This window comes from Balaenoptera physalus, assembly GCF_965194825.1.
Source record: "Balaenoptera physalus genome assembly, chromosome: 13".
Lineage (NCBI taxonomy): Eukaryota > Metazoa > Chordata > Mammalia > Artiodactyla > Balaenopteridae > Balaenoptera > Balaenoptera physalus.
The window spans coordinates 48,999,175-49,027,061 of record NC_138892.1 but is presented as its reverse complement, the minus strand read 5'-3'; the positions used below and the strand labels follow the sequence as shown (position 1 = coordinate 49,027,061).

At 36.3% G+C, this 27,887-nt stretch overlaps 1 protein-coding gene across 7 annotated transcripts; it reads left to right on the top strand.

Moving 5' to 3' along the window:
• Positions 1–27,764, top strand: MDM2 (MDM2 proto-oncogene). 7 transcript variants are annotated; one of them, XM_082422824.1, is made up of 12 exons: positions 13–396; positions 892–960; positions 1,085–1,169; positions 3,879–3,953; positions 6,050–6,183; positions 8,219–8,268; positions 11,495–11,562; positions 11,690–11,786; positions 16,008–16,168; positions 19,873–20,028; positions 21,069–21,146; positions 22,823–27,764. In XM_082422824.1, the coding sequence occupies exons 3-12, from the start codon at positions 1,089–1,091 to the stop codon at positions 23,396–23,398; spliced, it is 1,476 nt and encodes a 491-aa protein (XP_082278950.1). In that variant the 5' UTR covers positions 13–396; positions 892–960; positions 1,085–1,088; the 3' UTR covers positions 23,399–27,764. The 7 variants fall into 7 exon arrangements, with proteins under 7 accessions (XP_082278951.1, XP_082278950.1, XP_082278953.1 ...); XM_082422822.1 differs by having other exon boundaries at positions 24–396; positions 719–960; XM_082422825.1 differs by lacking the exon at positions 892–960 and having other exon boundaries at positions 1–396.
• The last annotated feature ends 123 nt before the right edge of the window (positions 27,765–27,887 follow it).

Here is a 27,887-nt window from a genome sequence, read left to right as displayed (position 1 = left end):
AAAGCCCGGATGGGCCGCGGCTTCCGGCGAGCTGCGCTCGGACGGCAGGGGGCGCGCATCCGGCGCACCTCGGCCAGCTCGGCACCTTTGGGGGCCTGTGCGGCCCGGTGTGACTGGAAGGAAAATGGAGCAAGACGCCTAGCCTGAGGGGTAGCTCTTACCCCTCTGACCGAGGTCCTGCCGCTTTCGCCGCTAGGAACCTCCTTCTCCTCCGGACCTAGTGCGTTCGAGCGCCCCGGCGGCCTGGGCCCGGCGAGTGGAATGGTCGCCGAGGCCCAGGGCGTCGGGCTTCCGCGCGCCCCGTGACGGGAACTAGGGAGCCTCGAGGGACGGCTCCCTCACCCACCCCGCCAACTCCGACTCCAGGCGCGGCAAACCCCAATTAGTGAGCAGCAGGTATCGGCCTGGAAGCGCGTGGGCAGTTCTGGGTTTGCTTTGTGACTTGGGTCTCCCCGGTCGCTGTCGCCCCCCGCCTGTGCCCCGCGCGCAGCCTTTGTGCATTTCGTGGTGGGGGGCGCCGGGCACATGGGTCTGTGGAGGTTTTGTTGGAAGGAGGCGAGGTTGTCGCCGCTCGGGAGGAGGGCGGGTTTTTGGGGCCGCGCTCCCAGCGGGCGGGGGTTTGGGAGGGGGTTCCGCGGGCACGGGGGTAAAGGTCAAGTGCGCGCTGCAGGGGGCGGGGGGGGTGTCGTCAAAATAATGACAGGTGCCTGTTCGGTAGCTTGTATCTACCGGGCGCTACGTCTGGGCGAGATTGGACTGGTACTGGGGGCAGGTTGACTCAGCTTTTCCTGTGGGGCTGGTCAAGTTCGGACACGTTCCGCGTCGGCAGTAGAAGGAGCTAAGCCCTGACTTGTCTCCAGCTGGGGCTATTTAAACCATGCCTTTCCCCAGCTGTATTCACTGGCTGTTTGAGAGAGAGAGCCTGTGGTCACCGAGCTGTAGCATTTTCTGCTGATCCAGGTGAGGACCCACTTGCTAATAAAAGCATTATTTATCTCATTTCTATATGATTTGCCTTTTTTTTTTTTAACAGGTGTTTCAGTATTTCAAGTTTTTATCGTGTGTTTTCTTTTCGTACTCGTAGGCAAATGTGCAATACCAACATGTCTGTGTCTACTGATGGTGCTGTAAGCACCTCACAGATTCCAGCTTCGGAACAAGAGACCCTGGTTGGTATTTTTGTCTCCGGTGTAACTTTAACAAAAATTTATTTTATGAGGTGATCAACTAGATTTCATAGACCCCAATTATAGCATGGCTCTTAGTGAAGTTGTAGTACATAGCTTAAATTCCTGCCACTCAGGCATAACTGTGGAGCAAAAGTTAACTGTAAGAATCAATATTTATTTTAGCTTTTTACCACACTGAATTAAAAGTCAGTTTCGTTATCTTCTTAAGTATGGATGCTGAAGTTATGTTTATTATATGACTGTTTTTTTTTTTCTGTTTTGACCTGTCAGTATTTAACTTTTGTAGAAGTCACAGAAATAATTCATGCTTGTTGTAAAGATGTTAGGCATTACAGAAAAGTATAAAGTAAAAACTGAAAATTCCAGTCTTCTGTTTTGACCATTTCTCCTTTTTAGATCTTTATCTGTGTGCATACCCACATATATATATGCACATGTGAGTTTTAATCTGTCGTGGTTCAGTTTGTTTTACTAAAATAGGATTATACTAGAGATGTTAAGCAAATAGCATCTATGTCAATCAGTAAAACCTACAGAATTCTTTTTTAACAGCTGCATGGTAATCCACAGCATTAGTGTACCATTTAAGAAATTTACGCCTTTACTGATAGGTTTTCTAAAATTGCCTTTAGTTTTTGAGTATTACAGATGGTGCTGCTTTGCATATGTATCCTAACACAAGTGTTATGTGTAATAGTTTTCCTCTCTGTCAAAACTGAATATTATCACTATTATTTTGCCCTTTTTTGGCAAAAGGTATTATATTATTGTTTAAATGTGTATTTCCCTAATTTTTGGTGAAGTTGGGCATCACGTCATTGGTTAAGTCATTTGTTTCTTTTGAGGTTTGCTTGGTCTTATCTATACACTTTTCTTTTAGGCTTATTGTGTTTTTCTTAATAATTTGTAATAGTTCTCTGTGTTTCAAGTGTATTTAATTTTTATCATTTACACATGTTAAAAATTAACTTTGCTTATTTGTTCTTTTTCTCATTGAGAACATTTTTATAAAGTAAAGTTTGACTTTTGCTGGCTTTTGAATTTCATATCATGTTTTGGAAGAACTCTCCCATCCCAAGATTATACAGATATACTGCTGTATTTTCTTCTAGTATTTTTTATTTTTACATCTAGATTTTTCTCATCTAGAATTTATCTTTCTGTTCTTAAATGTAAGATTAATAATGGTATTGTCTTTTATAGTAGTTTTCTTATTAATGCATGTCTTTTTAGTCAATAAAAAGCTGATGGCTTTCCATTGGAGACTTTTACTTTGAGTTGTTTTATGTAATTTGAAGTTAATATATATAAAATTTTAGGAGGGAAAAAAGTAACTTTTTATGTTTTCTGGGATAATTCATTCTTTAAATAGCCTGAAAGTAAAGCGCATATGTAAGCACATAGGAAAAAACATATGATCAGAACAATTAATGATTCAATACATTTATTGTATATTTTAAAACTTTCAGTTATTAAATAATATTCTGTTGATTAACTGGAAATAGGCAGTTTTCTTAAATCTAGTTTTGAGGGTTAGATCCCAAACTGGGTTGCTGTCAGATTTCAAAGTTAGACAAGACGAGAGTATATTGAAGGGAGTGCAGAGGCACCAGTCTGTATAGGGGTGGCTGTGTAGTTGTAAAGATACTTGAGTTTTGAAGATTTTGGTACAGCAACAGATAGGGAGAAAGAGCATAAACACATTACATCCCTGCCCCCTTGCCAGTTATTTTCTTAGTACAACTTGCAAAGCCTCTAGGTCAGAGGCAGGCAAACTGCAGCCTATGTGCCAAATTTGGCCTGCTGCCTACTTTTGTGAATAAAGTTTTGCTGAAATGGAGCTACACCCATTGGTTTACATATAATTTACGCTTCTGAGTCATACTATCTGGCGAGAAAAGCTATAAACTGTTTACTGTCTGACTCTTTAAAGAAAAAAATTGAACCCTGATCTAGTTGGCTGGCTCCTTCAATACAGGTCATATGTCTTATTTGTCATTTGTGCGTGTGTGCAGTATCCAGTGCTGTCTGGTGCATGGCAGAAGCTCAATAAATGTTTGTCAAGTAGATATTTAGAATGTAGACCAACTAAAAGGCAGCATGATATTATAGTAGGAAGAAAATGCTGGTTTGCAGTTGAGGGATGTGAGTCGCAGTCTCCACACCTGTTCTTAATTATCCGTGTCAGCTTGGGTTAAAGTTCCCCAGCCTTCAGGAACCTAATGTGTAGAAAGAAAAGATTGGTAAAAGCACCCACCGTAAAGATTTACTGTTTTCTCTCGTATTTTGTAATTTAGCTTATAGTAAGCTCATTGGGGTATTCCATTTACCGTTGAGTTTGTAAGGTAATAAGCAGATGATAGAAATAGCTGGAGGGAAAAGAATAATTTTCACTGCCCTGGCACGGGTACTGTTTTTGATGGCAACTGATGATACTTGAGGATTCTGTGATTATTTGCATAATAATTAGATCCCAGCATTTTCTTCTCAAACACAGTCTGTGGTATTCAGTTTACATAGTCTATTACATTTAGTGAAAACATTATGACTTAGTTTTTGAGGTCTCTAACCTTGTGAGATAGCATTGTGTTTGCTACCTTTATTGAAATTCTTTATGGATGAGTTTCCTGCAGGCTTATAGTTCTGGAATAATTTGGAAGTATAATAGCAACTCTTTGTCCTTTATAGGTTAGACCAAAGCCATTGCTTTTGAAGTTGTTGAAGTCTGTTGGTGCACAGAAGGACACCTATACTATGAAAGAGGTAAGCTGAACTAAGTTAAAAAGATAACTTAATGTCTTACTAGTTACATATAGCCATGGGGAGAAATTGGCCATATAGAGGGATTTTTCAGTAAGCAGGAATATTAAGTATTGTGGTCATTTGGACTATAATTTGAAGCTGAAAATTCAGTTTATACTCGAATTTCATTTGTCAGCCAGGAACTCAGACAAAGGGAAGCTTTTTAGGGGTTCTTAGCCATTTTGTGCTGTGAACCCACTTGACGCACTGGTAAAGTCTTAAGATTTAGCAGCAGATCTAATAAATGTAATTTGGAAGTAGTGAGGAGCATAATTGATATTTTGAGACATTTACATCAAGCATAGTATGTATGATATGAAAGACGCTTGTGATTTTATTGGTGACAAAATCACAGTTATCGTTAATACTTTGTGATTTGTTGCCTATATTCATAATTGAAGGGCAAGCTAAATTTCAGTTAAAAGTTAGTGAAAATACAGACAAACATTTTTTTCCCATTCAAATTAATGGACCCCCTGAATTCTATCCAAGGACTTATTGGGCATCCATGGATCCCAGGTTAAGAACTTCTGCACTAGAGATACATGAGTACAGTGTACTGATCTTTCTGGGATAGAGGTGAGCTGATTCGTGAACATATGTTCTATGTAATGGATACATTTCAATGTATTGTTCTCTAGCTTTAAATTTGTGCACAGAAGCATGCTGTTCATTGAGAGATGGGCCATCTTGGGGAAAATTTCGATGTGAATGAAATGTGCCTCTTCCCCATCTCTCACACTTAGTTTATGGGACTCAGATTACTTAAAACACTGAAGGACCTTACATCAGGATAGTGGGCAGGAAAAGATTCCAGACCCTTTTCCTTTTTAACCACATTCAGAAGTTTCCTTATGGGATGTTTGGTAGAAAGAGTCTAGGTTCTCCTCCTTCTTCCTTTCCACTGTCTACCATCTCTTCCATCCATAGTCACAGGAATATTCCTTTAAGTCTGAAGCCTGCTTAGCCATTTAAGTCTATAGACGGTGCTTGCAGGGAAGTGTCAAGGTAAATGATGTTTTTGGGATGTTAACTTGGGTTTAACCTTATATTATCATTATATAACCAGTTAAGGAAACAAAAAAGTATGACTAGTAGTAGGTAGAAATAAGGAGAAAATTGATCAAGGTCATCATAAAGACTTAGAATGCTTATATTAAACCGTGTAACAGGGATGTATATATTGTCTGACACAGTGTTCAGTTGTAGAATCTTTGTTCTGTGGTATGTGGGAGAGTAATGAAAGCTAGTATGGGGTAGTAGAAAGCACACTGGGCTAGAAGTCAGAAGACCGGGTCAGTTTCTTATTTCTCATATGGTGATAACAATTCTATGAAATATCAGAAGAATGAGACAGTACTTGTAAAAGTACATTGTAAACTGTAAAACACCATATGTGTTTAGGTGGTTGTTAATAGGTTTGTATGTGGATGTCTTAAAAATGTATTGCCTACTTTGTTTTAATGGAGCACACAAAATATAATTTAACTGTATGTGCATGATTCAGGGTCATTATTTTGATTATTTATTGTGTAGATTATAATGATATCTTTAAGGGTTTATTTCATTCACTGAATTCTCCCAAACTGTTGTGTAGATGTAATTGGTCATTGTCTTCTCATCTGTGATGACCTCAGAGGTTGTCGAGGTATATGGTGTGCAGGACTATTGACTAAATGACTCCAGGTCACTGCTATATTTTAGTTGATGTTTTTGATTCTGCAACTTTTCATTGTGATCAGTGGTTTTGCATTTTGCTGCCTTTTCCTTTCTTCCTAATAAGTAGTACCTAGATATTTGGGCAAAGTTAGAAAGTCTGCCCAAAAAAAAAAAAAAAGACACATTTTAAAGTTTCTCTACTTTGATCAAATTAAAAGAAAAAGATATAAAATCAGCTTTTTTTTTTTTTTTAGGAGTACAGAATGGTTGTCATTTAGATGGTTATTGATGTGGTTGCTGGTTGTTTAACCCTCTTCAGATAAATGAGATGTTATTGTATGTATTTGAAACTAACATTTAATTTTCTTTAATGCTCAGAAATCATATTTCTATTTCAGGTTATATTTTATCTTGGCCAGTATATTATGACTAAACGATTATATGATGAGAAACAACAGCATATTGTGTATTGTTCAAATGATCTTCTAGGGGATTTGTTTGGAGTGCCAAGCTTCTCTGTGAAAGAGCACAGGTAAGTTCTTTAGTCTATAGTAAAATGCCAGCTGGGCAAACATTTCAGTTCACCTCCATCCTTACTCCCTTTTGTCAGAGAAAATTGTTATAATATATATAAAAGATGCTGAAATTAAATTTCTTAGTAAAATAGCATATTACTTGAGAACCTGAGTTCTGGAATCTTACAAGCCTGGGTTTGAGACCCAGCTTAGTCATTTACTAGCTGTTAGACTAGGTAAATTGACTTACCCTCTTTAAGCCTTAAGTTTCCCCTGAATATGAAGTAGGAACAATATAAATACCTTATGTGGAGGTTATAAAGAGGCAGTGTGTAAAAAACATAGTGTTTGGCACATGGAAAGCATCTAAATATTAGCTACAGTAACTGCATATTAAAAAAATATTATTATTGCAGTCACTTCCAAAGACAGTCTTTATAATACCATGTGGTAATGGCTTAAATTTGAGCCCTAGTTACCTTGGAGATCATTTTCTTTGTCATATGCCATTATGGCACTTAATCAACTGAATTTAACCCAGATAACATTTCTAGAATTACTCTACCAGGAACTGAAGACATTTTTTTCAGTCATTCTTACTTTACATTTGGAATTCCTTGTTTCATTTTGTTGGTCTCTTTGTAGTGTATCTTAATTAATGAGAAGAATACTTTTCACCTGAAACATTTACCTAGATTCTACTAGTGTTTAATGCTCAATAATATTACAGCTAAAAAGATAATTAAGTGGGATATTTATAACTTTAAAATAACTTTATTATTATATGTATATATTCATTATTGAATATTAAGAAAAGACAGAAAGCTAATGATAGGGGAAAAAAAGAGTGTAATTTGTCATTGAAAGGTATTTTTACTTGTTGTTTTTACAATATATTATGCACAGATGTGTTTTAACCCCATTGTGAACATACTATATTTAATTTCACCCTGCTTTTAAATTAATATACAAGCTTCTTTCCATTGACAGACGATATCTGTTTAATATTTATGTTATTTTATACTTGGCCTTGGGATACAAGCTCTAATTTTATAAGTTTAAGAAATAACTATATTGATAATTTTGCACCGTCTTGAGTATTGAATCTTGATAATGTTTGGAGCTGTAATTTCTGATACTGAAAGCACAAATTTAAAATTATCTTTGACTTGAATTCTAATGTGTTGAGAGGTTCAACACTGGGGAAACTACTGACTTGGGAAAAAGATATGAGTAGGAATATTGATTTTTTTTGTGAGTTTAGGGAGCTGTATCATCAGTCCCAAGAATGAAAAAAATTAGTTGGGATTGGCACTTTCTCCTTAACCTTGAGAGTTAGAAATGATATCTTGTGACCAATAAATGTTCTCTAAAGTCATTAGTTGATAAAAAAGAAAAATGTACCATGACTTCATTGAGTATTGGCATAAATGAATTGTTTCCTTATGCTCCGGAGGGCAGAGATTTGTTTTTATTTCAGTCTTTGTTTTCCCCTATTTCTAGAACAGTGACTGGTACTCAGTCTGTATTAAATGACTGTATACTGCTCTGTCTTTTAATAACTTTTAAGATCAAGGAAGAAAATCCATTAGATGATTGGTCTAAGGTTGATAAAAGTCAAAACTATAATGAAGTTCCTATATAATGGGTTTTGCATAACCTGCTACTTTTTTAGGCAGTCTTCGTCTATGCCTGGAGCTAGATAATTTCTTTTCTGTTTGAAAATAAGTATGTTAACCTGCCTCGTGTGTTCACACCAGTTCTCTGGGGACTTTTGCTAAAGTCTCAACAAGGCATGTTTCAGGAAATGGAGATGTGAAATCTTTGCACTAGGGAGACCCTAGTGATTATTAAAAGTGGCTGTGTGTAATCACTGTGCAAATAATTATTATGGTGGTTTTTAGTGTCTAGAAGCTTATCAGTACTTGAATGTAGTGATTTAAACTTTGGGTTGTAGCACGATAGTTTATACTAATATGCATTTAAAAGTCTTGTTAAGTCTAGTTTAATACATTTTTAAAATGTACATCTCTTTTTTTTCCTCTCTACAAGGAAAATATATACAATGATTTATAGAAACTTGGTGGTAGTCAATCAGCAGGGTAAGTTCATTTTTAATTCCATAAGCATGTACTGTAAAAATATATTAAAGACATTCTGTGGATGTGCAGACATCTTATAATTGTGATTTTCTTTAAAAGTTGCTCTCATTGTATATTTAATTATAGTAAGGGTATGATAAATTTAACAGGAAGAAATACATATGAGCTAAAACAACATAATACTAAGTTTCTTATGCATATTTATTTGCAGTGGATATTTAAATATCCTATTACATATTTTAAGCCTTGGGATATCAGGTTAGAATTTGTTTTGAAAGGTAGATAATTTCAAAATCTTCTGCATAGTAGAGATAGGAGCAAACCTTGAAACGTTTTCAAAGGCTTTGGGAAGTAATACAGATACCTAGGTAGGGCCATTTGAATGGAAGGGTCCTTGTCTTGTGTGTTTTTTGTAATAGACAAAACTTTGTTTACCAGTTTGTTCAGGTGAGTGCCATTTTACTTCCCTTCCTTTAGACTTGTAGTTCTTAACTGGTTATTTTTGGGTAACATATCCTGTTGCTAATCTGATGAAAGTGCTAGGTTCTTATTCCATAACGATACACCTAAACATACACAGTGATATGCTGGTAAATGTTTAACAATCCACTCTCCAGGGGAAGAGCCTTGATTTGTGGTTACTGGTTTCCATAATATAAATACCCTCACCATGACCATTTTCAGCCACAAACATGCAGTTGGGAAGAGATGTACACAGTTTGCTTGGGAGTGCTGGTAGGAGCTGGCACTACAGGCTTTTTTTTTTTTTTTTACTTTATTTATTTATTTTTGGTTGCATTGGGTCTTTGATGCTGCGCACGGGCTTTCTCTAGTTGCAGTGAGCAGGAGCTACTCTTTGTTGCGGTGTGCGAGCTTCTCATTGCGGTGGCTTCTCTTGTTGTGGAGCATGGGCTGTAGGCACGTGGGCTTCAGTAGTTGCACCACAGGCTTCTTAAAGTCCATTCTTTTTTTTTTTTTTTAATTATTTATTTTTGGTTGCATTGGGTCTTTGTTGCTGTGCGCGGGCTTTCTCTAGTTGCGGTGAGCAGGGGCCACTCTTCGTTGCAGTGCATGGCCTTCTCATTGCGGTGGCTTCTCTTGTGGTGGAGCACGGGCTCGCGGACTCCAGAGCGCAGGCTCAGCAGTTATGGCGCACGGGCTCAGTTGCTCTGCAGCATGTGGGATCTTCCCGGACCAGGCCTTGAACCCATGTCCCCTGCATTGGCAGGTGGGTTCTTAACCACTGCGCCACCAGGGAAGCCCGAAGTCCATTCTTGATCTATAATTAAGAACTGTTCTCAGAAGCTTGTTTACTTTACAGAACGAACTGACCACTCCTTAGTGCTCCCATTATTTCGTATCTAGATTTTATTGTTATATTACTTTGTTACACTTACTTATACAAGTGTGTCCTATTCAGGTTTGCAGTCTGCATTACACAGTACAGTGTTTATTAATACGATGTTTAGTAAATTTGTTGCATTTAATACTTACTCTTCCAAAGTTAGGATTTAAGACCCAGAAAAGGGCATCACCGTCTTATCCCAGAATAGAAGTAATTATTAGGCTGGTGACTTGACATTTTGTTTTACAAAGCCCTTTACAAAAAAAAAAATCAAAAAAAGGCAATCAAATCAAAGGAAATCAAATGAAGGCAAATAAACAACTGCAGTATCTGTTGTAGTATTTTAAGTTTTCTGAAGTATTATTATCCCTGATGTATTCATTCATTCATTTAAATCTTGGTTGATTGCTAGGAAAATTATATTAATGAGATGGTAACCTGTAGATTACTTATGTTATTTCCATTCTGAGTTTGTTTCAGGTTTTAGTTTAATATAATTAACTTCAGAATGCCTATATCATTGTTCTCAAACTTATCACACCTAGTGCTTCCTTTTTATTACATCTGTTTTGTAACATCTCTTATACTAAAACAAAATATAACCTACTTATATGGACAACTTAAATCAGTATAATACCTTGCCCATAATATAAAAAAATAAATAAACTCTTATGATAATGCATATAATTTCAAAATGTTAATACTCAGAGCGGGCTTCAGTGTTAAGACGAAAATGTTTCCAAGGGAGTAGTAAAGGGTATTTGATTATGATCTTAGGTGATGGTATATATCCCACATCTGAAATTTTGGCTTGAGCTCCAAGTCTGTACATCCACATACAGACTAAACCTACCTACCTGAAAGTTTTATCCACTTTTCAGTTTGTTATCTTCCCATCCAAATCTGTTCATCATCTGAAGTTTGAATGATAGCACCCATTTATCCACCCAAGGTAGAATCTTGGAATTCTTGACTCCTTTCTCCCTTGCCTTGTAATACGTCAGACACCAGGTTTTTGTCGGTTTTTACCTTTTTAATTTCTCTGGAATTGATCTTTTTTCCTTGTCTTGGTTTAGACTTTAATGCTTTTCATTTGTGTTATTGCAGTTGCTAATACTGGTTTCCCTGCCTCTGTTCTCTTTTTTCTCCTATTTTGGCAGAGGGAGTTGTCACTCTTCTGCTTATAGTGACCATTTAGGGGTTCCTTATTGCTCGCTGGGTGTAAAGTACTTGCTGTGAACTAGCAAATCAATTTTATCTCTTAGATTAAACCTTTTTAATGGTGCGTGGCTGGAGCAGTGCCTTAGGGAGGAATGTGAAGTATTAGCTGGGAAGGTTGCAGTGATTTGGGATTGGTGGCAGGAGTATTGCTTGTTGATATCTTTGTGCTGTTTAGCAAGACAGGCAGGATCCTTTATGATCTGCTTACATTCCCATAGTAATGAAGTACCTGTAGTTCCTGCAACAAACACTGGTAGTTCACTTTTGAATGCTTTTTTCACAGTGTTTCCTCAGTCTGAAATAGCCTTTCCCAGTCGTACTTTCACATATTCTACTATGAAACCTCTCCTGATTGCTTGTTACTCAGACCTTGCCGCATACCAAATAACCATTGCTTCGTCTTCTCCATTAGTTTATCTTATAATACTTCTTTTAGTGTGCTTATTTTATTGTACTTTATAATTATTCTTATGTATCTTCTATATTAAAATTGAATTATCTATTTACGTCTCTAGTATTCAGCAAAGGATGGCACTCGGGAGACTACACGTTCAGTGTTGGTTAAAAGGTTAAATTGTATGAGGAGTTTGTTCTGGATAACATCTATTGAATAACCCTTGCTTTCCTAGTTTGTGATTCTTTGTTTTTATTTTCTGTCAGAACCATCAGATTCAGGCACATCTGTGAGTGAAAACAGGTGTCACCTTGAAGGTGGGAGTGTTCAAAAGGTAATCTTGAACTCATTCTACTTTGATGTTTCTTGAAAATTGGGAGTGTTTAAAACAATGAATTTTTAGCTTCTTGGTGTTATAAGTTTGTGGGTTTATTTTTGTTTTTTCTCCCTTGAATGCTTAGGACCTTGTGCAAGAGCTACAGGAAGAGAAACCTTCATCTTCAGATTTGGTTTCTAGACCATCTACCTCATCTAGAAGGAGAGCAGTTAGTGAGACAGGTATATATGAATATTTAATTGGCACTTTCAAACAGCTTTTCAGTGTTCATTCTTTACTGAAATTAGTGCATTTAGGCTTAATGAAATAGTGCTTTTTTGGTTTAGATGAATGAATTTGAGTTTCTTTTTTTTTTTTTTATTTTTTTATTTTTTTTATTTTTATTTTATTTTATTTTATTTTTGGCTGTGTTGGGTCTTCATTGCTGCGCGCGGGCTTTCTCTAGTTGCGGTGAGCGGGGGCTACTCTTCGTTGCGGTGGGCAGTCTTCTCATTGCGGTGGCTTCACTTATTGTGGAGCACGGGGTCTAGGGTGCGCGGGCTTCAGTAGTTGTGGCTCGCGGGCTCTAGAGCGCAGGCTCAGTAGTTGTGGCGCACAGGCTTAGTTGCTCCGTGGCATGTGGGATCTTCCTGGACCAGGGCTCGAACCCGTGTCCCCTGCGTTGGCAGGCGGATTCGTAACCACTGCGCCACCAGGGAAGCCCTTGAGTTTCTTATTTTTATATGATTTATTTGGTTTACAAATTGCTTCCTTAGCAACATTTTTCTGGTTGACTACAGCAGGCACAGTTTACTGTGTCCTGCTGGATTTTATAGTTAGCCAGCTCTTTGCTATGCACGATAACAGAGGACAAGGATATAAACTCTATTTTAGTCATAATTCTTAGTCACCTTAGCAGTTAAAGTATTTGTTGTTTCTAATAAATAAAACACACCAATGAGTTTAAAAACAGAGAAATAGCATCTTAGAAATGAGGACGAGGTAAAGAAAATAGCTGAGAGCATTTTTAACAGAGAAAAGAGTAGAGGAGGAGGTGGTTGCCTGATGAAAGTCATGATAACTAAAACTGTATGATTCAGGTGAAAAAAAAGAGTTTGGCAAATCAGTGAAGTAGAAGAGATAAACCCAGAGTAGAGTTTTGTACATGAGGGCAAAGGGCAGCAAGTGCAGAGTAAATACATGGGAGTAGAACAAATGGTTATTTGGGGGGAAAGAAAATCAAGTTACATCTGTGCCTTATGCCAAAAATGAATACTAAATGAGTTTAAAAGATAGATGAGTTTAAAAGATAAATGAAAAAAATTACAACATATTGTAATAGATTCACTTTAAATTTGACAGTGTTAATATCCTTATTATAAGTTTCCAAAAGTCAATAAGAAAAATATTAAAAATCCAACTTGCAAAAAAAAGTTTTTTCATAGTAAATAGAAATGACTGATAAATATGAGGAGGAGTGGATTTTAGTGATTTAGCTTTATAGGTAACAAAAAATGCAAAAAAGGTGTCTTTTCTGGTCTTTCACATTAGGAAAGATGTTTTTTTTTTTTTTAACTTATCCTTGCTAACTATGTGTTGGCACTGATGCACTGTTGGTGTATCAATTGGTGTAAATTGGTTAACCTTCATGAATTATAAAAAGGCTTGGCGTTCTTACCATTATCACAGCAATCCACTTCTAGGAATCTATCCTAAGGATATAATCAGAAATGCAAAGATTATATGTAGAGATATTAATTTTAGCATTATTCATAGTTGAAAACATATATGATGCTAGAGAATGTCATCACTCTAGTCCAGGCCATTGTCATCTTTTACTGAGACCACTGCAGCAGCTTCTGATTTTCTGTTTCTAGTTACTTGCTCTTTCTGGTCCTTCATCACAGTACCAAAAGCGATCATAAAAGGTAAATTGGATTGTGTCACTTCCCCACTTTGTTTATTTACCATTGACCTTCAAATAAAACCCACACTTTTATGTTGGCTTACAAGGCCCTGATCTACCTTTAATCTGGTTTTTGGCCTTTTTCCCCACCTTCACTGTGTTTTAACTGCACTGATTGGTTCCTCAAACAAGTCAGCATTCTTTCCTGCTTTAAGGCTGTTTGCACAGTTCTTTTCTGCCAGAAGGTCTTCTACCTCAGTCTTGTAAGACCAGCTCCTCATTTTTCTATTTTTGCTTAATTATTACTTTCTCAGAGAGGCTGTCCCTAACCACTTGGAAAAGTGGATCCCCTCTTGTTATTCTTTCCCTTAGCACCCTGCTTGTTTCCTTCATAGCACTCATTATAGCTTGTAAATGATTGTATTTTGGTTGCCTTGATGTTTGAACGTAAACTTCCTCTGGTGGTAGGGATGATGGCTGACTTCATTTTTGTATACCCGCTGCCTAGCACTGTGCCAGACAGAAAGAAGGTGCTCAGATTTGTGGACTGAATGGTACAATTATGATGAACCTATATTATGGATACCATATTCTGCAGCCATTAAAAATAATGTAAAAGAATGTTTAAGAGAAAACAACCCCTGGGAACTAACTCCCTGGCAGTCCAGTGGTTAGGACTCAGTGTTTTCACTGCAGGGGCCTGGTTTTGATCCCCGGGTGGGGAACTAAGATCTTGCAAGCCATGTGGCATGGCCAAAGAAAAAAAAAAAGAGAACAACCCCAAATTGTACATATAGTGTGATATAAATATGTTTTTTAGATGGAAATAAATTTTTTAAATGACAGCTGGAAAATTATTATGCTAAAATGTTAATAGTAGTTATCTCAATGGTAATAGTATAGATGATTTACATTTAAATTTTTTTCTATTTTTTAGAGATTTCTACTATGAGTAATATAATACTTTAATAATCAGAAAAAAGCCCCAAATGTTATTAATAGAGTTAAAAAATATAGATCAACAGCATGGTTTTGGCCTTCTAGCCCACATCTTTCAACCAAGATCACCTTTTCTTATAGGGAATACAAACATTAATAACTTATATCAAGAACTTGTGATCTTGTAGAGATAAATACAAAATTAAAGTGGAGGATATAAGCGTGTTTTGGGAATTCAGAGGAAGAAGAGATAACTTCTGACTAGGAAGGTCAAGAGAGGGAAATGGAGTGAGCAAAGGTGTGAGCTGTACCTGTTTCAGGCATATGGATTATATTTAATCTCATAACCCTATTAGATACTTAACGTGTAAGGCTGCAGTAAGCACCCTTGCTCATAAATCCTTAAATGATTATGCGGATATTTGTCTAGGATAGAGAAACTGCCCATAAAACGTTACACTGTTTTGCATTTTTACCAGTAGTGTCTAGAGACTGTCTCTCATTTTAATTTTTGTCATTCTCATGGGTGAAACATGGTATCTCATTTCAATTTGCATTTCCTTGATTACTAGGAGGTAAGCCATTTTTTCATGTGTTTATTAGTCATTTGTGTTTTATGCATTGCCCTTTCGTATCTTTGAATTTTTGTAAAATTAAGTTTGTCTTTTACTTGGTTGGTAGGAGGACTTTGTATAAAGTGGATATTAACCATTTTCTATTATGTGTTGCAGATTTTTTTTAGTCTGACATTTGCCTTTTAACTTTTTTTTTATAGTATTTTATTTTGCCATGTAAGCCTTAAGTAACTAACTTAATCTTGATAGTCTTTTTCTTGAGGGCTTTGTAGTGTCACATCGTACTTTCCCACCCTGGTATATTCTCTTATATAAGTAGTTGGATGGTTTTGTTCCTTGTGTTTGGTTTTTTAATCCACTTGGAATTTATTTTTATGTCTGGTGTAAGGTAGGACTCTCATTTATGTTCCTGACAGATTTGGTAACATTCTCACTTTAAGTCAGAGATAATTTCTTATTTAAAATAAAATGGACCAGGGACTTCCTGGCCGTCCACTGGTTAAGACTCCGTGCTTCCGCAGGGGGTGCAGGTTCGATCCCTGGTTGGAGAACTAAGATCCCTCATGCCGCGCTGCCAAAAACTAAATAAATAAAATAAAATGGACCAGTTTTAACTGGTTTTGATTCCTGTTGAAAGTACTGGATACTAAGGAAATTGAAACATTAGGAATACCTTCTAAGTAAGTTAAACAGTTTTTTTGGTTCTTTCCAGGAAAAAAAAGTGAAATCTTATATCCTAAATTTTGATTTTGACAGAAAAATCGTAGACTGGTTAATAAAAGGTCTAGATGGATTAAATTAATTGTGAGTTGATAAAGTTCTGAAACAAGCTTAAAAAGCTTTTAAAAATGTAGTGTTCTGCTATAACTCTAAGTTGGACAGATCCAATAAGAGTGTTGACTTTTGAAACAGTAATTCACTATTTTTCTCTGTTTAATTTCGTTGAAACAATTTTAGTACAGATAGGTAACTTAAGACAGCTCAATTTCTAAATACATTACAGTATAGCAATTTAATTAACTTGTTTTTCTTTACATATTCAGAAGAAAATTCAGATGAATTACCTGGTGAACGACAAAGAAAGCGCCACAAATCTGATAATATTTCCCTTTCCTTTGATGAAAGCCTTGCTCTGTGTGTAATAAGGGAGATATGTTGTGAAAGAAGCAGTAGCAGTGAATCGACAGGGACTCCGTCAAATCCGGTAATCCTCTCATTTTAAATAAAACAGGACTCTCTTATTTTTAAAGTCTAGTTCTGGCAGTCCTAATAAGCATCCAGATAGAATGCACATGTATGATATGTGATTGCTGCTTGATTGCTGCTATACACTTGGTAAAATTTTCTTTCAAATGAAACTGTATAGATCTTCCCCACTCCCAACCCCGGGTTTGGGGAGAAGGGTGGAAGATAATGGAGTTGCACTGGAGTGTGCTGGTAAAATTAGTACCAATGTTAGTTATTAATGTCACCCTACGTATTGGAGAACCTTTGTGGGCCACTGCACCAAAGATACCTTAAGATTCTAAGCAATTTTGTCTCGCATATTTAGAGTAAAAGTATCTTATTACAGCTCTCAGCAAATAAGTGAACATAGCCTGATCTCCACATTTGCCATACGTAGGTCTAGACATCAGGGAAGGTCTTTTTAATAAGGCTGTGAAATATTGGTATATTATTGCATGCATGATGGGAAAGTATCAGTACTTTTTGATCATTGATACAAAATTCCAAAGTATTAGCCAGCATTAACATTCTTAAGAGATATCACTGAAGGAAGTTTTATAAAGAAGTTTTTGCTAACAAGAATGCTTGACAAATGGAATGTTTTCTTTCTTGTCATTACACATTTGTCTTTAAAATGTTATTAAAATTGGGATCTTTATTGTGATATGGCAACATCTCATGGTGATTATTCTGGATATTAGTGATTATTTTATAGTTCTCTAGAAGATGTAAAGGATTGAACCAATTGTGATAGTAACCATATTCTTTTTATGTATTATTCTTTATTATCTTTACATTTTTTTTCTTCCAAAGCAGTGATTTTATGGATGCAGAGGCGCCTTCTAGAGTTAGTATTTAATAGAGCTGTTACTCATGTAGGCCACTAGATGGCATGGTGAGCTCCTCCAAGAGCAAGTTCTTCATTCAGTAGATATTTGTGTCTTTTCTATGCCAGGTTCCATTTGGCACTGGAGATACAGTGGTGGTCAAGGTAGTTATGATCCCTGCCCTCATTGGGAGATAGGTCATCAGCATTCAAACAAATAATTAAAACAGTGAATAAATGCTATGAAAAATATACAGGTTCTTGAGAGCAAATATGTGTGATCTAAAAATTGAATCCAATTAAATAAAACTTGATGTGTCACCAACTTCATGTTTGGATAATTTTATTCCTTACAAATGGTTTTAATACAACGACTATGCACCATTTATATTTATAGTCTTTGTTAAAGTTGTTTCAGAATTCTAGCTAAATGGTATTAAAAGTCCTTGTTCTTTCTACCTGGGACACTGCCTTGTTATCAAAGCAGTATAGAGGGTATTTCTTTTTGTTAGTCCTATTCTACGCTCTCTTCTAAAAATCCTCTCTATTAAAGATCTATTGTTTTTCAGGCAAAGTCCCTAGTTGTGAAAGCTTTTGGTAAGGCTAATTTTTTTCCTTCATTTTAGCTTACGTCACATTATTTGGTCTTGTCATTCACCAATTTGTGAAGGGAGTTACAGGAAAGTGCATTTGCCTCCCATCTTTTCTTTTGGGTTTAATACATTGGGAGAACTAAGGCTATATTCTAGGCTCTATACCAGGCAATTAACATATTTTATCACCTCAGCAGCCTCAAACTCCATTTATAGATGGGAAAACTAAGACTTTGGTGTTTCAAATAACTTGTTTAAGATCACATAACTAGTAATTGTCACACTTGGAATTCAGAAAAACAAGGATTTTAAGATCTTTCCAGATCAAGCCTGTCTGATACTTTTTAAATATACAGTATTTAAAAGTTTTTAGGTTTTTCTTTTTTGAACATTAGCTAAAACTTTTGAAAACTTTTTTTTTTTAATTTGTTTATTTTTGTCTGCGTTGGGTCTTCACTGCTATGCGAGGCCTTTCTCTAGGTGTTGCGAGCTGGGGCTATGCGCGGGCTTCTCATTGCCATGGCTTCTCTTGTTGTGGAGCACAGGCTCTAGGTGCGCAGGCTTCAGTAGTTGTGGCTCACGGGCTCTGGAGCGCAGGCTCAGTAGTTGTGGCGCACGGGCGTAGTTACTCTGCAGCATGTGGGATCTTCCCGGACCAGGGCTCGAACCTGTGTCCCCTGCATTAGCAGGCGGATTCTTAACCACTGCACCACCAGGGAAGTCCTGAAAACTACTTTTAATTTTGCTTTCTTCATAGAACCCTAGAATAGGAGTGGGCAAACGTTTTCTGTAAAGGGATGGATAGTAACTATTAGGGGCTTTGCAGGCCATATGGTATCTGTTTCAGCTACTCAGCTCTACGGCTGTGAGGCAAAAACGGCCATAGACAACAAGTCTAATAGACAACGGGCACGGGTGTGTTCAGTAAAACTTTATTTATAAAAATAGATGGGTGGTGAGGCACAGTTTGCTGACTCCTGCCATAGAAGATGCTTTCTGAGACTTAATGTTTATCGTGATTTTTACCCCCTTATTCTAAACATAGTACACTAAAGCCTAGTTAATTGAAGTGTCCAGTTTCTTAGGTTATTAGAGCTGTTATTGTATTCTAGCTTGACTTGTGAATTTAATGTGATTGTTAATAGAGCCTTTTTTTAGGAATTAGAACTGCAGTTCAATGAATGTTGCTTTTACTACTACTTTCCTATCATCACGGTTTAAAACAGTCTTTTGACCTCAGTGGTTGTAAAATAAATACCTTGTTTTTGTTTTTATAAATGATGGGAATATTAGAGATCATTTAATCCAAACTCATGTGTCATAGATGAAATAGCTGTGGCCTTTACAAGTTAAATATGTCTAGGTTGAAAGTTACTTTGTGGCAAATCTAGAATAAGAATGTATGTATCCTGACTACTAGACCAAAGTACTTTTTCTGGTTCTAGCCTTCTTCTTTGTGTATGTTCCTACCCTTAGCCACTGATGGCAAATATTATGGGACTGAAGGTTCTCTTAGGTTCTTATACTATTAATCAGTTTTAAAATGAATCACATGAGCAAATACAGAATTTTAAAAATAGATTTAAAAAATTATATCTGAAAGCTCTTCCAAAGAAATTATTCTCAAAGTTCATTAAACATAAATCATAATTATTGTATGTGTTGTAGCTACTAGCATTCTACCAGTTGGAAGATATAAAGATGATTGAGACATGGTCTTAACTCTTACAGTATGTATAATTCAGATAAGAAATGTGTGCAAAATTATGTTTTATGAAATTCGTGTGTGGAAATATATAATACTCAATAATATAAGTAGTACAGATAATTAAAGGTGGGGAGTGCTCTTTTAGTTATAGTATTGACAAAGGCTTTGGCAAAAAAGGATGAGCAGAATTTGAAAACTGTCAAGTTATTCCAGCTAGAGAGGGAAGGTGTGGAAGTTGAAGTTTGGTTTAGGAAACAATTTAGATCTGGTTAATGTTCTTGTTTAGTGGGGGTAGGGGGGTGTCTAGTTGGAGATAATATGAAAATGTTAATATAGACTTCCTGTATGTACCTTGAATGCCAAGGGAATTTGGCCTTTTATATAATGGGGTTTTGAACAGAGAAAATATTTATCTAATCATAACCCAGAAGCTTAACCTAGTGTCAGTGTGCAGGATGGAACTGAGGGGGAATTAGGTGAACAGGGAAGAGTTAAGCTGTTACAGGCCAACAGGTAATGTACATTAAGTCACTTTTTTTCCCCCTCGATTTTAGGATCTTGATGCTGGTGTAAGTGAACATTCAGGTGATTGGTTGGATCAGGATTCAGTTTCAGATCAATTCAGTGTAGAATTTGAAGTTGAGTCTCTTGATTCAGAAGATTATAGCCTTAGTGAAGAAGGACAAGAACTCTCAGATGAAGATGATGAGGTAGTTTTTTTTTCTGATTATATTCTAAAGTTCTTAAATACTTTCCATACTCGTTGACTGATGAGATTGAAATAATAATGTATTCAGATTTCACATCACAATCTTTGACTCTTGATTTATTCAAACTAGAATATTGGTTTGTGGACTTGAGGCTTTGTAATTCCTTGTTGTCTTATTTATATTTTTAAAAATGTAATGTCAAGAAGTCAGTAGGCCTTAATGAGCGTTCTTACAATAGTCTACTCGTTTTAAAAAATATTTATTTAATTCAATTCTCCTTTTTCATTTTTAATTTATAAAAAAGTAAAGCATGCATGCAGTTAAAAGTCACATACTACCACCAGATCTGTTTCCTGGAAGTGACCAGCTTCAACATTTCTAGCTGTTTCACTGTAATTTAATACTTCCATATTTATAAAACAAAAATGCTTGTACTGAATATTTTACTTTATTCATTTTAAACATCCCTGTATGTTGACTTTTTACCATAGTGGGTGAGGATTTTACCGTCCTCCATTTCTCCCCCTTTATATTCACTCATTCCATGGGACCTTTGTCTCATTTCTCATATATAACATAATTGGACCTCGGTATTTGCGAGTTCCACATTGGCGGATTCAACCAAGTGCAGATTGGAAATATTCGAGTAAAAAAAAAAATTCCAGAAAGTTCCAAAATGCAAAACTTGAATTTGCTGTGGGCCATCAACTATTTACATAGCATTTACGTTGTATTTACAGCTTTTCACATGGCACTTATATTAGGTATTATAAGTAATCTAGAGATGATTTGAAGTGTAGGGGAGGATGTGCATAGATTGTATGCAAATACTATGCCATCTTACATAAGGGACTTGGGCATCTGCAGATTTAGGTATCCTTGGGGGTCCTGGAACCAGTCTGCCCACAGATACGGAGGGATGACTGAGTACATGTTGTTTGTTTAGGACTTATCACTAAGAAGCCTTACTGGTTGAAGAAAAAAGGTGATGAATTGATGCTAATTTTTTTTTTGTTTGTTTTTCTTTTTCTTTTTCTTAGGTGTATCGAGTTACTGTGTATCAGGCAGGGGAGAGTGATACAGATTCATTTGAAGAAGATCCTGAAATTTCCTTAGCTGTAAGTATACATTTACTTTTTCAAGGAATCAAAAAATAACATTGAAGTCAAGATTAGAAAAATATGTCTAGTCTACTACTTGACATGAGGTAGTTTTTATAAAGTTAACATTTTTTTCTTAAGTTTTAATGATTTAAAATATTTTTGTTCTTTTATTGGGTTGGGATCTGTTGCTATACTTTTTAGTTTTTTTGTGTTGGAATTTGAACTTTTGAAGAACTTCATCATGGAAAATTTTGGGTATGTACAGCATAGAGAATAGTATAATGTATCTCCATTGTACTTATCACTCAGGTCTAACAGTTACCAACATTTTGCCAATCTTATCAAATATGAATATCATATTGATTTGTATTAGAAAATGTGGTGGGATTTTCTATTAAAGAAATCTGGACTTAAACATTTACATTGCATGCTTCACGGGGTTCCTCAGGTATTGGATGTGTGTTTTTTTAACTAAATATCATTGCTTTAATTTTTGTTCTTAATACTGCCTTTTGTTATATTTGGATAGGAAATCTCATTTTTCTCTTTCTGAGATAGAAACAATTATGAATTATCCAAATACTAAAAAGGAGGAGAAATTGTAAAATCTTAGGAAAATATTTTGCTATATTAGAAAATAATTCAAGTAACTAGTTGAGTCATTTGATATCAGGCTGAGTGAAATGTTTTAGACATAGATCTTGTAATTTATCGGACTCTTGAAGCACTTTCTTCCCGTATTACAAGACCTTTGTCTTTGGTTTTATCATTTAGTAGATAACCTGCTTTTACAACTTGAGAGAACCATTGTGGGAGAATGAATAGTTTCCACCCTTATTGCTAATATGTCATTTGTCAGGCAACTTAAAAATGGTTACATTATTCATGGCAAGTTTGGAAGGACCTCTTATGGCAAGTTTTACATGTACAGTGTCCTCAGGCAAGAACCATGCTTCTCGTAAGGCAGGGAGATAAGGATATGTTCAGTAAAGAGGCTTGGAATGTGGGGGAGTTTGTTATCCAGATTGCATAGTGGGTGGAAAGGTTTGGGAAATAAGTTGGAATAAGGATGAAGCAATGAGCAGTTACAGAGCCGAGAACACAGAAAAGGATAGACAAGTAAGGGGCATACATTTTGGATAGTGACAAGGATGGCAGAGTTTAGCTGGCTGTGATTGCTGAGAAGAATGTTTTAGCATTTCCTTTGTGGGTGAAGTTAGGGAACACCCAGTTGAGCCCTGGTTTTAGAGCACTTCTAAGAGAGTCTTAGTCAATGGCAGACTGGTTGATAGTTTTGTCTAGATTGATTTGGTGGACTGGGCACAGTATCAGGTTTGAGCCTTTAAGGCAGTGGAGTGGGTACAGGCCTTATTACAGAGAAGATCCCATAGCACTTGCTTCAGCTAAATGAACCAACGCTGTCCTTGAACAGATAACTTTACAGGTACATGGTTAAGGTCATGGTGAATACGTTTTTCATTTTAGAATTCTTAGCATAGTTTGGCTGGGAAAAAAATGTATTTACAAGCTCATGCTTGAGGAAAGACTGTTGAGTGCTTTATATAAGACATGGAATGCTGAAAATTGAGCTGTATGATACATTTTACCTTAGACATATTGAACAAGTTGCTAGCGTTGCTGTGACTGGTTATTGAAGGGTTACAGAAGCTAACTGTCTTGTTTCCTTGAAGGACTATTGGAAGTGTACTTCATGCAGTGAAATGAATCCTCCCCTTCCACCTCATTGCAACAGATGTTGGGCCCTTCGTGAAAATTGGCTTCCTGAAGATAAAGGGAAAGATAAAGGGAAAATGTCTGAGAAAGCCAAACTAGAAAACTCAGCACAAGTAGAAGAGGGCTTTGATGTCCCTGACTGTAAGAAATCTACAGTGAATGATTCCAAAGAATCATGTGTTGAGGAAAATGATGATAAGATCACACAAGCCTCCCTATCCCAAGAAAGTGAGGACTATTCTCAGCCATCAACTTCTAATAGTATCATTTATAGTAGCCAAGAAGATGTCAAAGAGTTTGAGAGGGAAGAAACACAAGACAAAGAAGAAAGTGTGGAATCTAGTTTTCCTCTTAATGCCATTGAACCTTGTGTGATTTGCCAAGGTCGACCTAAAAATGGTTGCATCGTCCATGGCAAAACAGGACATCTTATGGCATGCTTTACATGTGCAAAGAAGCTAAAAAAAAGGAATAAGCCCTGCCCCGTATGCAGACAACCAATTCAAATGATTGTGCTAACTTATTTCCCCTAGTTGAACTACCTATAAAAGTAGAATTATATATTTCTAACTATATAAACCCCAAAATTTAGACATGAAATTTATTTTTATTTTTTTAGCTGTATCAAAGCAAGAAAGTATCTTACTACATGTAGATTTCTCCCAATAGTGAATAGTTACTTCCTTTTAGGAAAATGCCCCTTCTGTTGATATTTTATATTTGGGTTTTAATGTAATTTGGATTGGATATAGAGTTCATCCTTTGCCCCTCTACCCCTTTTTTTTTTTTGGGCTGCACTGCTCCGCATGTGGATCTTAGTTCCCCAACCAGGGATCAAACCCGCGCCCCCTGCAGTGGTAGTGCAGAGTCTTAACCACTGTACCATCAGGGAAATTCCTACCGCTCATTATTTTAAATAATTTCCACTTTCTCTTAAATGAGAAGTATCTTACCATTTAAAAAATATATAAGTAGGACATTTAAATGTAACTTATTCAGTACCTTTCACGTAAGGAGGAAAAGTTCGTGTGAAAGATTTAATATTTAAATTTTACATACTCTTAAACTTTCCAATCCTTAGTTTCTCTAGTCTTTCAGAGCCTCTTAAAATATAAGTCCTCTACATACGAACCTTCAAATTGCCAACTTTCAAAGATGTGAACGTGAGCTGGCATGTCCAGTCACAAAAGTTCACGTGAGTGGAGTACATTGTCACGTGCGTGCATCCTCTACAAATGGTTGTGCTTTTGTGTACTTTATAGAGTACAGTAGTATAGTATCTTTATTTCAAGCCCAGGATGTCCGGAAGCAAGCATAAAAGCAGCAGTGATGTAGCTGGTACTGCTGATGGAAACAAAAGTGAAAATAATTGAGAGAGTGGAGTGACAAGAGGAAGAAGTAACAGAATAACCAAAGAGATTCACGACGCAGAAAAAGGCAAGGGTTTTTTCTTTATTTGAGGAGGCACTGTTAGTTTTTGAGGCACAGGACCCGAACGTAGAATGGTACACGAAGGTTGCAGCAGCCGTTCAGAATGCAATCCAGTGCTACCGTGTTATCTATGAGGAGAAAAAAAGAGCTACTACCCAGACATCATGGGATTGTTTTTTCAAGAGGGTAGGTAGAATTGAATCCAGCAAGGAACCAGAACCTGTGCCATCAGCGTCTGGTGTGAGTGAAATTGCAGCTTGCCCTCATCTCCTGTTGCTGACAATCCTTCAGCTCTGTCATCTCCCACCTCCTCTCCCTCCTCCAGTCAGTAACTCTTCTTGCCTGTTCACTTGATGCTAGCCCCTGTATGCCAGCTGTTGTACTGTACTACTGTACTTTACAAGGTACCGTGTAAGATTAAAAATGTTTTCTTTATTTTTTGTGTTTGTTTTTTATGTGTTATTTGTGTGAAAAGATTATAAACCTATTACAGTACAGTACTATATAGCCGATTGTGTTAGTTGTGTTAGGTACCTAGGCTAATTTTGTTGAACTTACGAACAGATTGGACTTAGGAACGGGCTCTCGGAACTGAACTCGTTTGTTGCAGGGGACTTACCGTATTCTTTCTAGATAAAAGAAATAGGTAGATCGTTTTGGTGCTACGTAAGTAGCACTTATATATTTCTCATTCTCCAGTCTCTGATATGGTAAGGGATATAATAAACAGAAGGACTGATTGTTTTTATACTAGCTGAAATTGTCCTAACTTCTCTCTAAATTGTCCAAAAGTTATAAGAATGACATCCTATAAGAATGACAGGATCAGAACATAAAATTCTGGAATAACTCTCAAACTGTATAGATTAACATCTTGATTTATATTAAATCTTCAACGAAATAGTGGAAAATAACTTTGATTTAAGGTCCCAGTGTATTTCTCCCATATATGTCAGTCGTACATACTCAGGTGAGGACAATAAAATTAACTGAGCTGTGAGTTTAGAATAGAACTGAGGGATAATTTTGCACAGCAAGTTTGTGTGCCAGTTACAGAACATTGTATTAAACTTCAAAAATAAAAACCACACACACATACGACTTACCCATGTATGGATATGTAAGTAATGGCTGAAGGATCAGCACCTTAGCCAAAGAGTGGTCCTCAAATACAGTAAAGCTTTATTAATTTGGGATTTATAATACTTCAACTAGAACTAAGTAGAATTGATCCTCTCTGAGGACAGAGAAATAAAAATGAGATTATAAACACTGTACAGTCAGCCCTCCATACCTGTGGATTCAGCATCCATGGATTTAACCAACCATTGGTTTGGAAATATTCAGGAAAAAGATTCCAGAAAGTTTCAGAAAGAACACTTGAATTTGCTGTGCACTGGCAACTACATAGCATTTGCATTGTGTCAGGTATTTAAATCTAGAGATTTAAAGTATATGGGAGGATGTGCATAGGTTATATGCAAATACCATACCATTTTATATAAGGGACTTGAGCATCGAAGATTTTGGTGTCCCGGGGTGGGGGGGTGCATCTTGGAACCAATTCACCATGGATACTGAGGGGCAACTGTATATTATTCAGTGATTCTGCTGTTTACAAAACATTCAAATCGGTGCAAATAGAGTTTCATTCACCATATATATGAATTACTAATGCAGTCTTGATTGTCTAAATTTTTAGGTGTAGCATATGTTTTATTGATTTACAAATAAAAGATTAAATGTTTAAGAATTGTTTTAAAAATGTGATTATTGGATCTTATAGGCAATTTTCCCATAATAATGAGTTTTTTCTTCCAGTATTATTGAGGTAATTGTACTGTATAAGTTTTAAGGTGTACAGCATAATTTGACTTGTTTACATTCATGAAATGATTATTACAATTAGTTTAGTGAACATCCATTATCTCATAGATACAACACTAAAGACAGAAAATTTTTGTTCTTGTGATGACAACTCAGGGTTTATTCTCTTAACTTTCATATATAACATACCACACTGTTAATTATATATATCATGTTGTACATTATATCTTTAGTACTTATAACTGGAAGTTTGTACCGTTTTATTGCCTTTATCCATTTCCCTCTCCCCCCACTCCCCACCTCTGGTAACCAAAAATCTGATCTCTTTTTCTATTTGGTTTTTTTGTAAGTATAAAGACCTGCAGTACTATCAATATGTTAGTTCATGTTATACAAGAGTGGTTTGGTATTTCTATACATTTTCAAATGATTACCACAGTAAGTCTCATTATGATATGTTGCTATGCAAAGGTATTACATAGTTATTGCCTATAATCCACACGGTGTAAATTTTACACCATGACTCATTTAAATACTTTGCAACTGAAGATTTGTACCTCTTAATATCCCTCACTTATTTCTTTCCTCCTTTCACCTCCCTTCTCTCTGGCAACCACGTGTTTGTTCTCTGTATTTATAACTCTTTTTGTTTTGTTGTGTTTGTTTTATAGATTCCACTTATAAGTAAAAGCATACAGTGTTTTTCTTTCTCTGTCTGACTTCTCACTTAGCATAATACTCTCTAGGTCCATACATGTTGTTGCAAATGGCAAGATTTTATTCTTTTTTATGGCTAATATTCCGTGTGTGTGTGTATACTACACCTTCTTTACCCATTGTTTGCTAATGGACACTTGGGTTGCTTCCATATATTTCCCGTTGTAAACAGTGCCGCCGTGAACGTTCAGGTGCATGTACATTTTTTTTTTTTTTGGCTGCACCACAAGGCCTGTGGGATTTTAGTTCTCTGACCAGGGATTGAACCTGTGACCCCTGCGTTGGAAGTGCGGAGTCTTAACCACTGGACCACCAGCGAAGTCCTGCTGCATGTAAATTTTTGAATTAGTGCCTTTGGTTTTTTCTAGATATATGCCCTGGAGTGGGATTGCTGGAGCATATGGTAGCTCTGTTTTTAGTTTTTTGAGGAAACTCCATACTGTTTTCTGTAATGGCTGCAGCAATTTACATGTCCACCAACAGTGTACAAGGATTCCTCACCATCACTTATTTGTTGTCTTGATAATAGCCATTCTGACAGGTGTGAGGCATATCTCATTGTGATTTTGATTTGTATTTCCCTGATGATTAAGGATGTTGAGCGTCTTTTCACGTACCTGTTGGCCATCTGTATGTCTTCTCTGGAGAAATGTCTGTTAAGGTCTTCTGTCCATTTTTTAGTAGGATTGTTTTTTTGATGCTTAGTTGTATGACTTCTTTATATCAATATATTTTAGGTTTTAACCCTGTGTCAAATATATCATTTGCAAGTATCTTCTCCCATTCAATAGGTTGTCTTTTCATTTTGTTGATAGTTTCTTTAGCTGTGCAAAAGCTTTTTAGTTTGATGTAGTCCCATTTGTTTATTTTTTGCTTTTGTTTCCCTTGCCTGAGGACACATATCCAAAAAAAAAAAAACAATCACTAAGACCAATGTTAAACAGCAAACTACCTGTTTTCTTCTAGAAGTTTTATGGTTTCAGGTCTTACATTTAAGTCCTTAATCTATTTTGAATTTATTTTTGTGAATAGTGTGAGAGCCTAGTC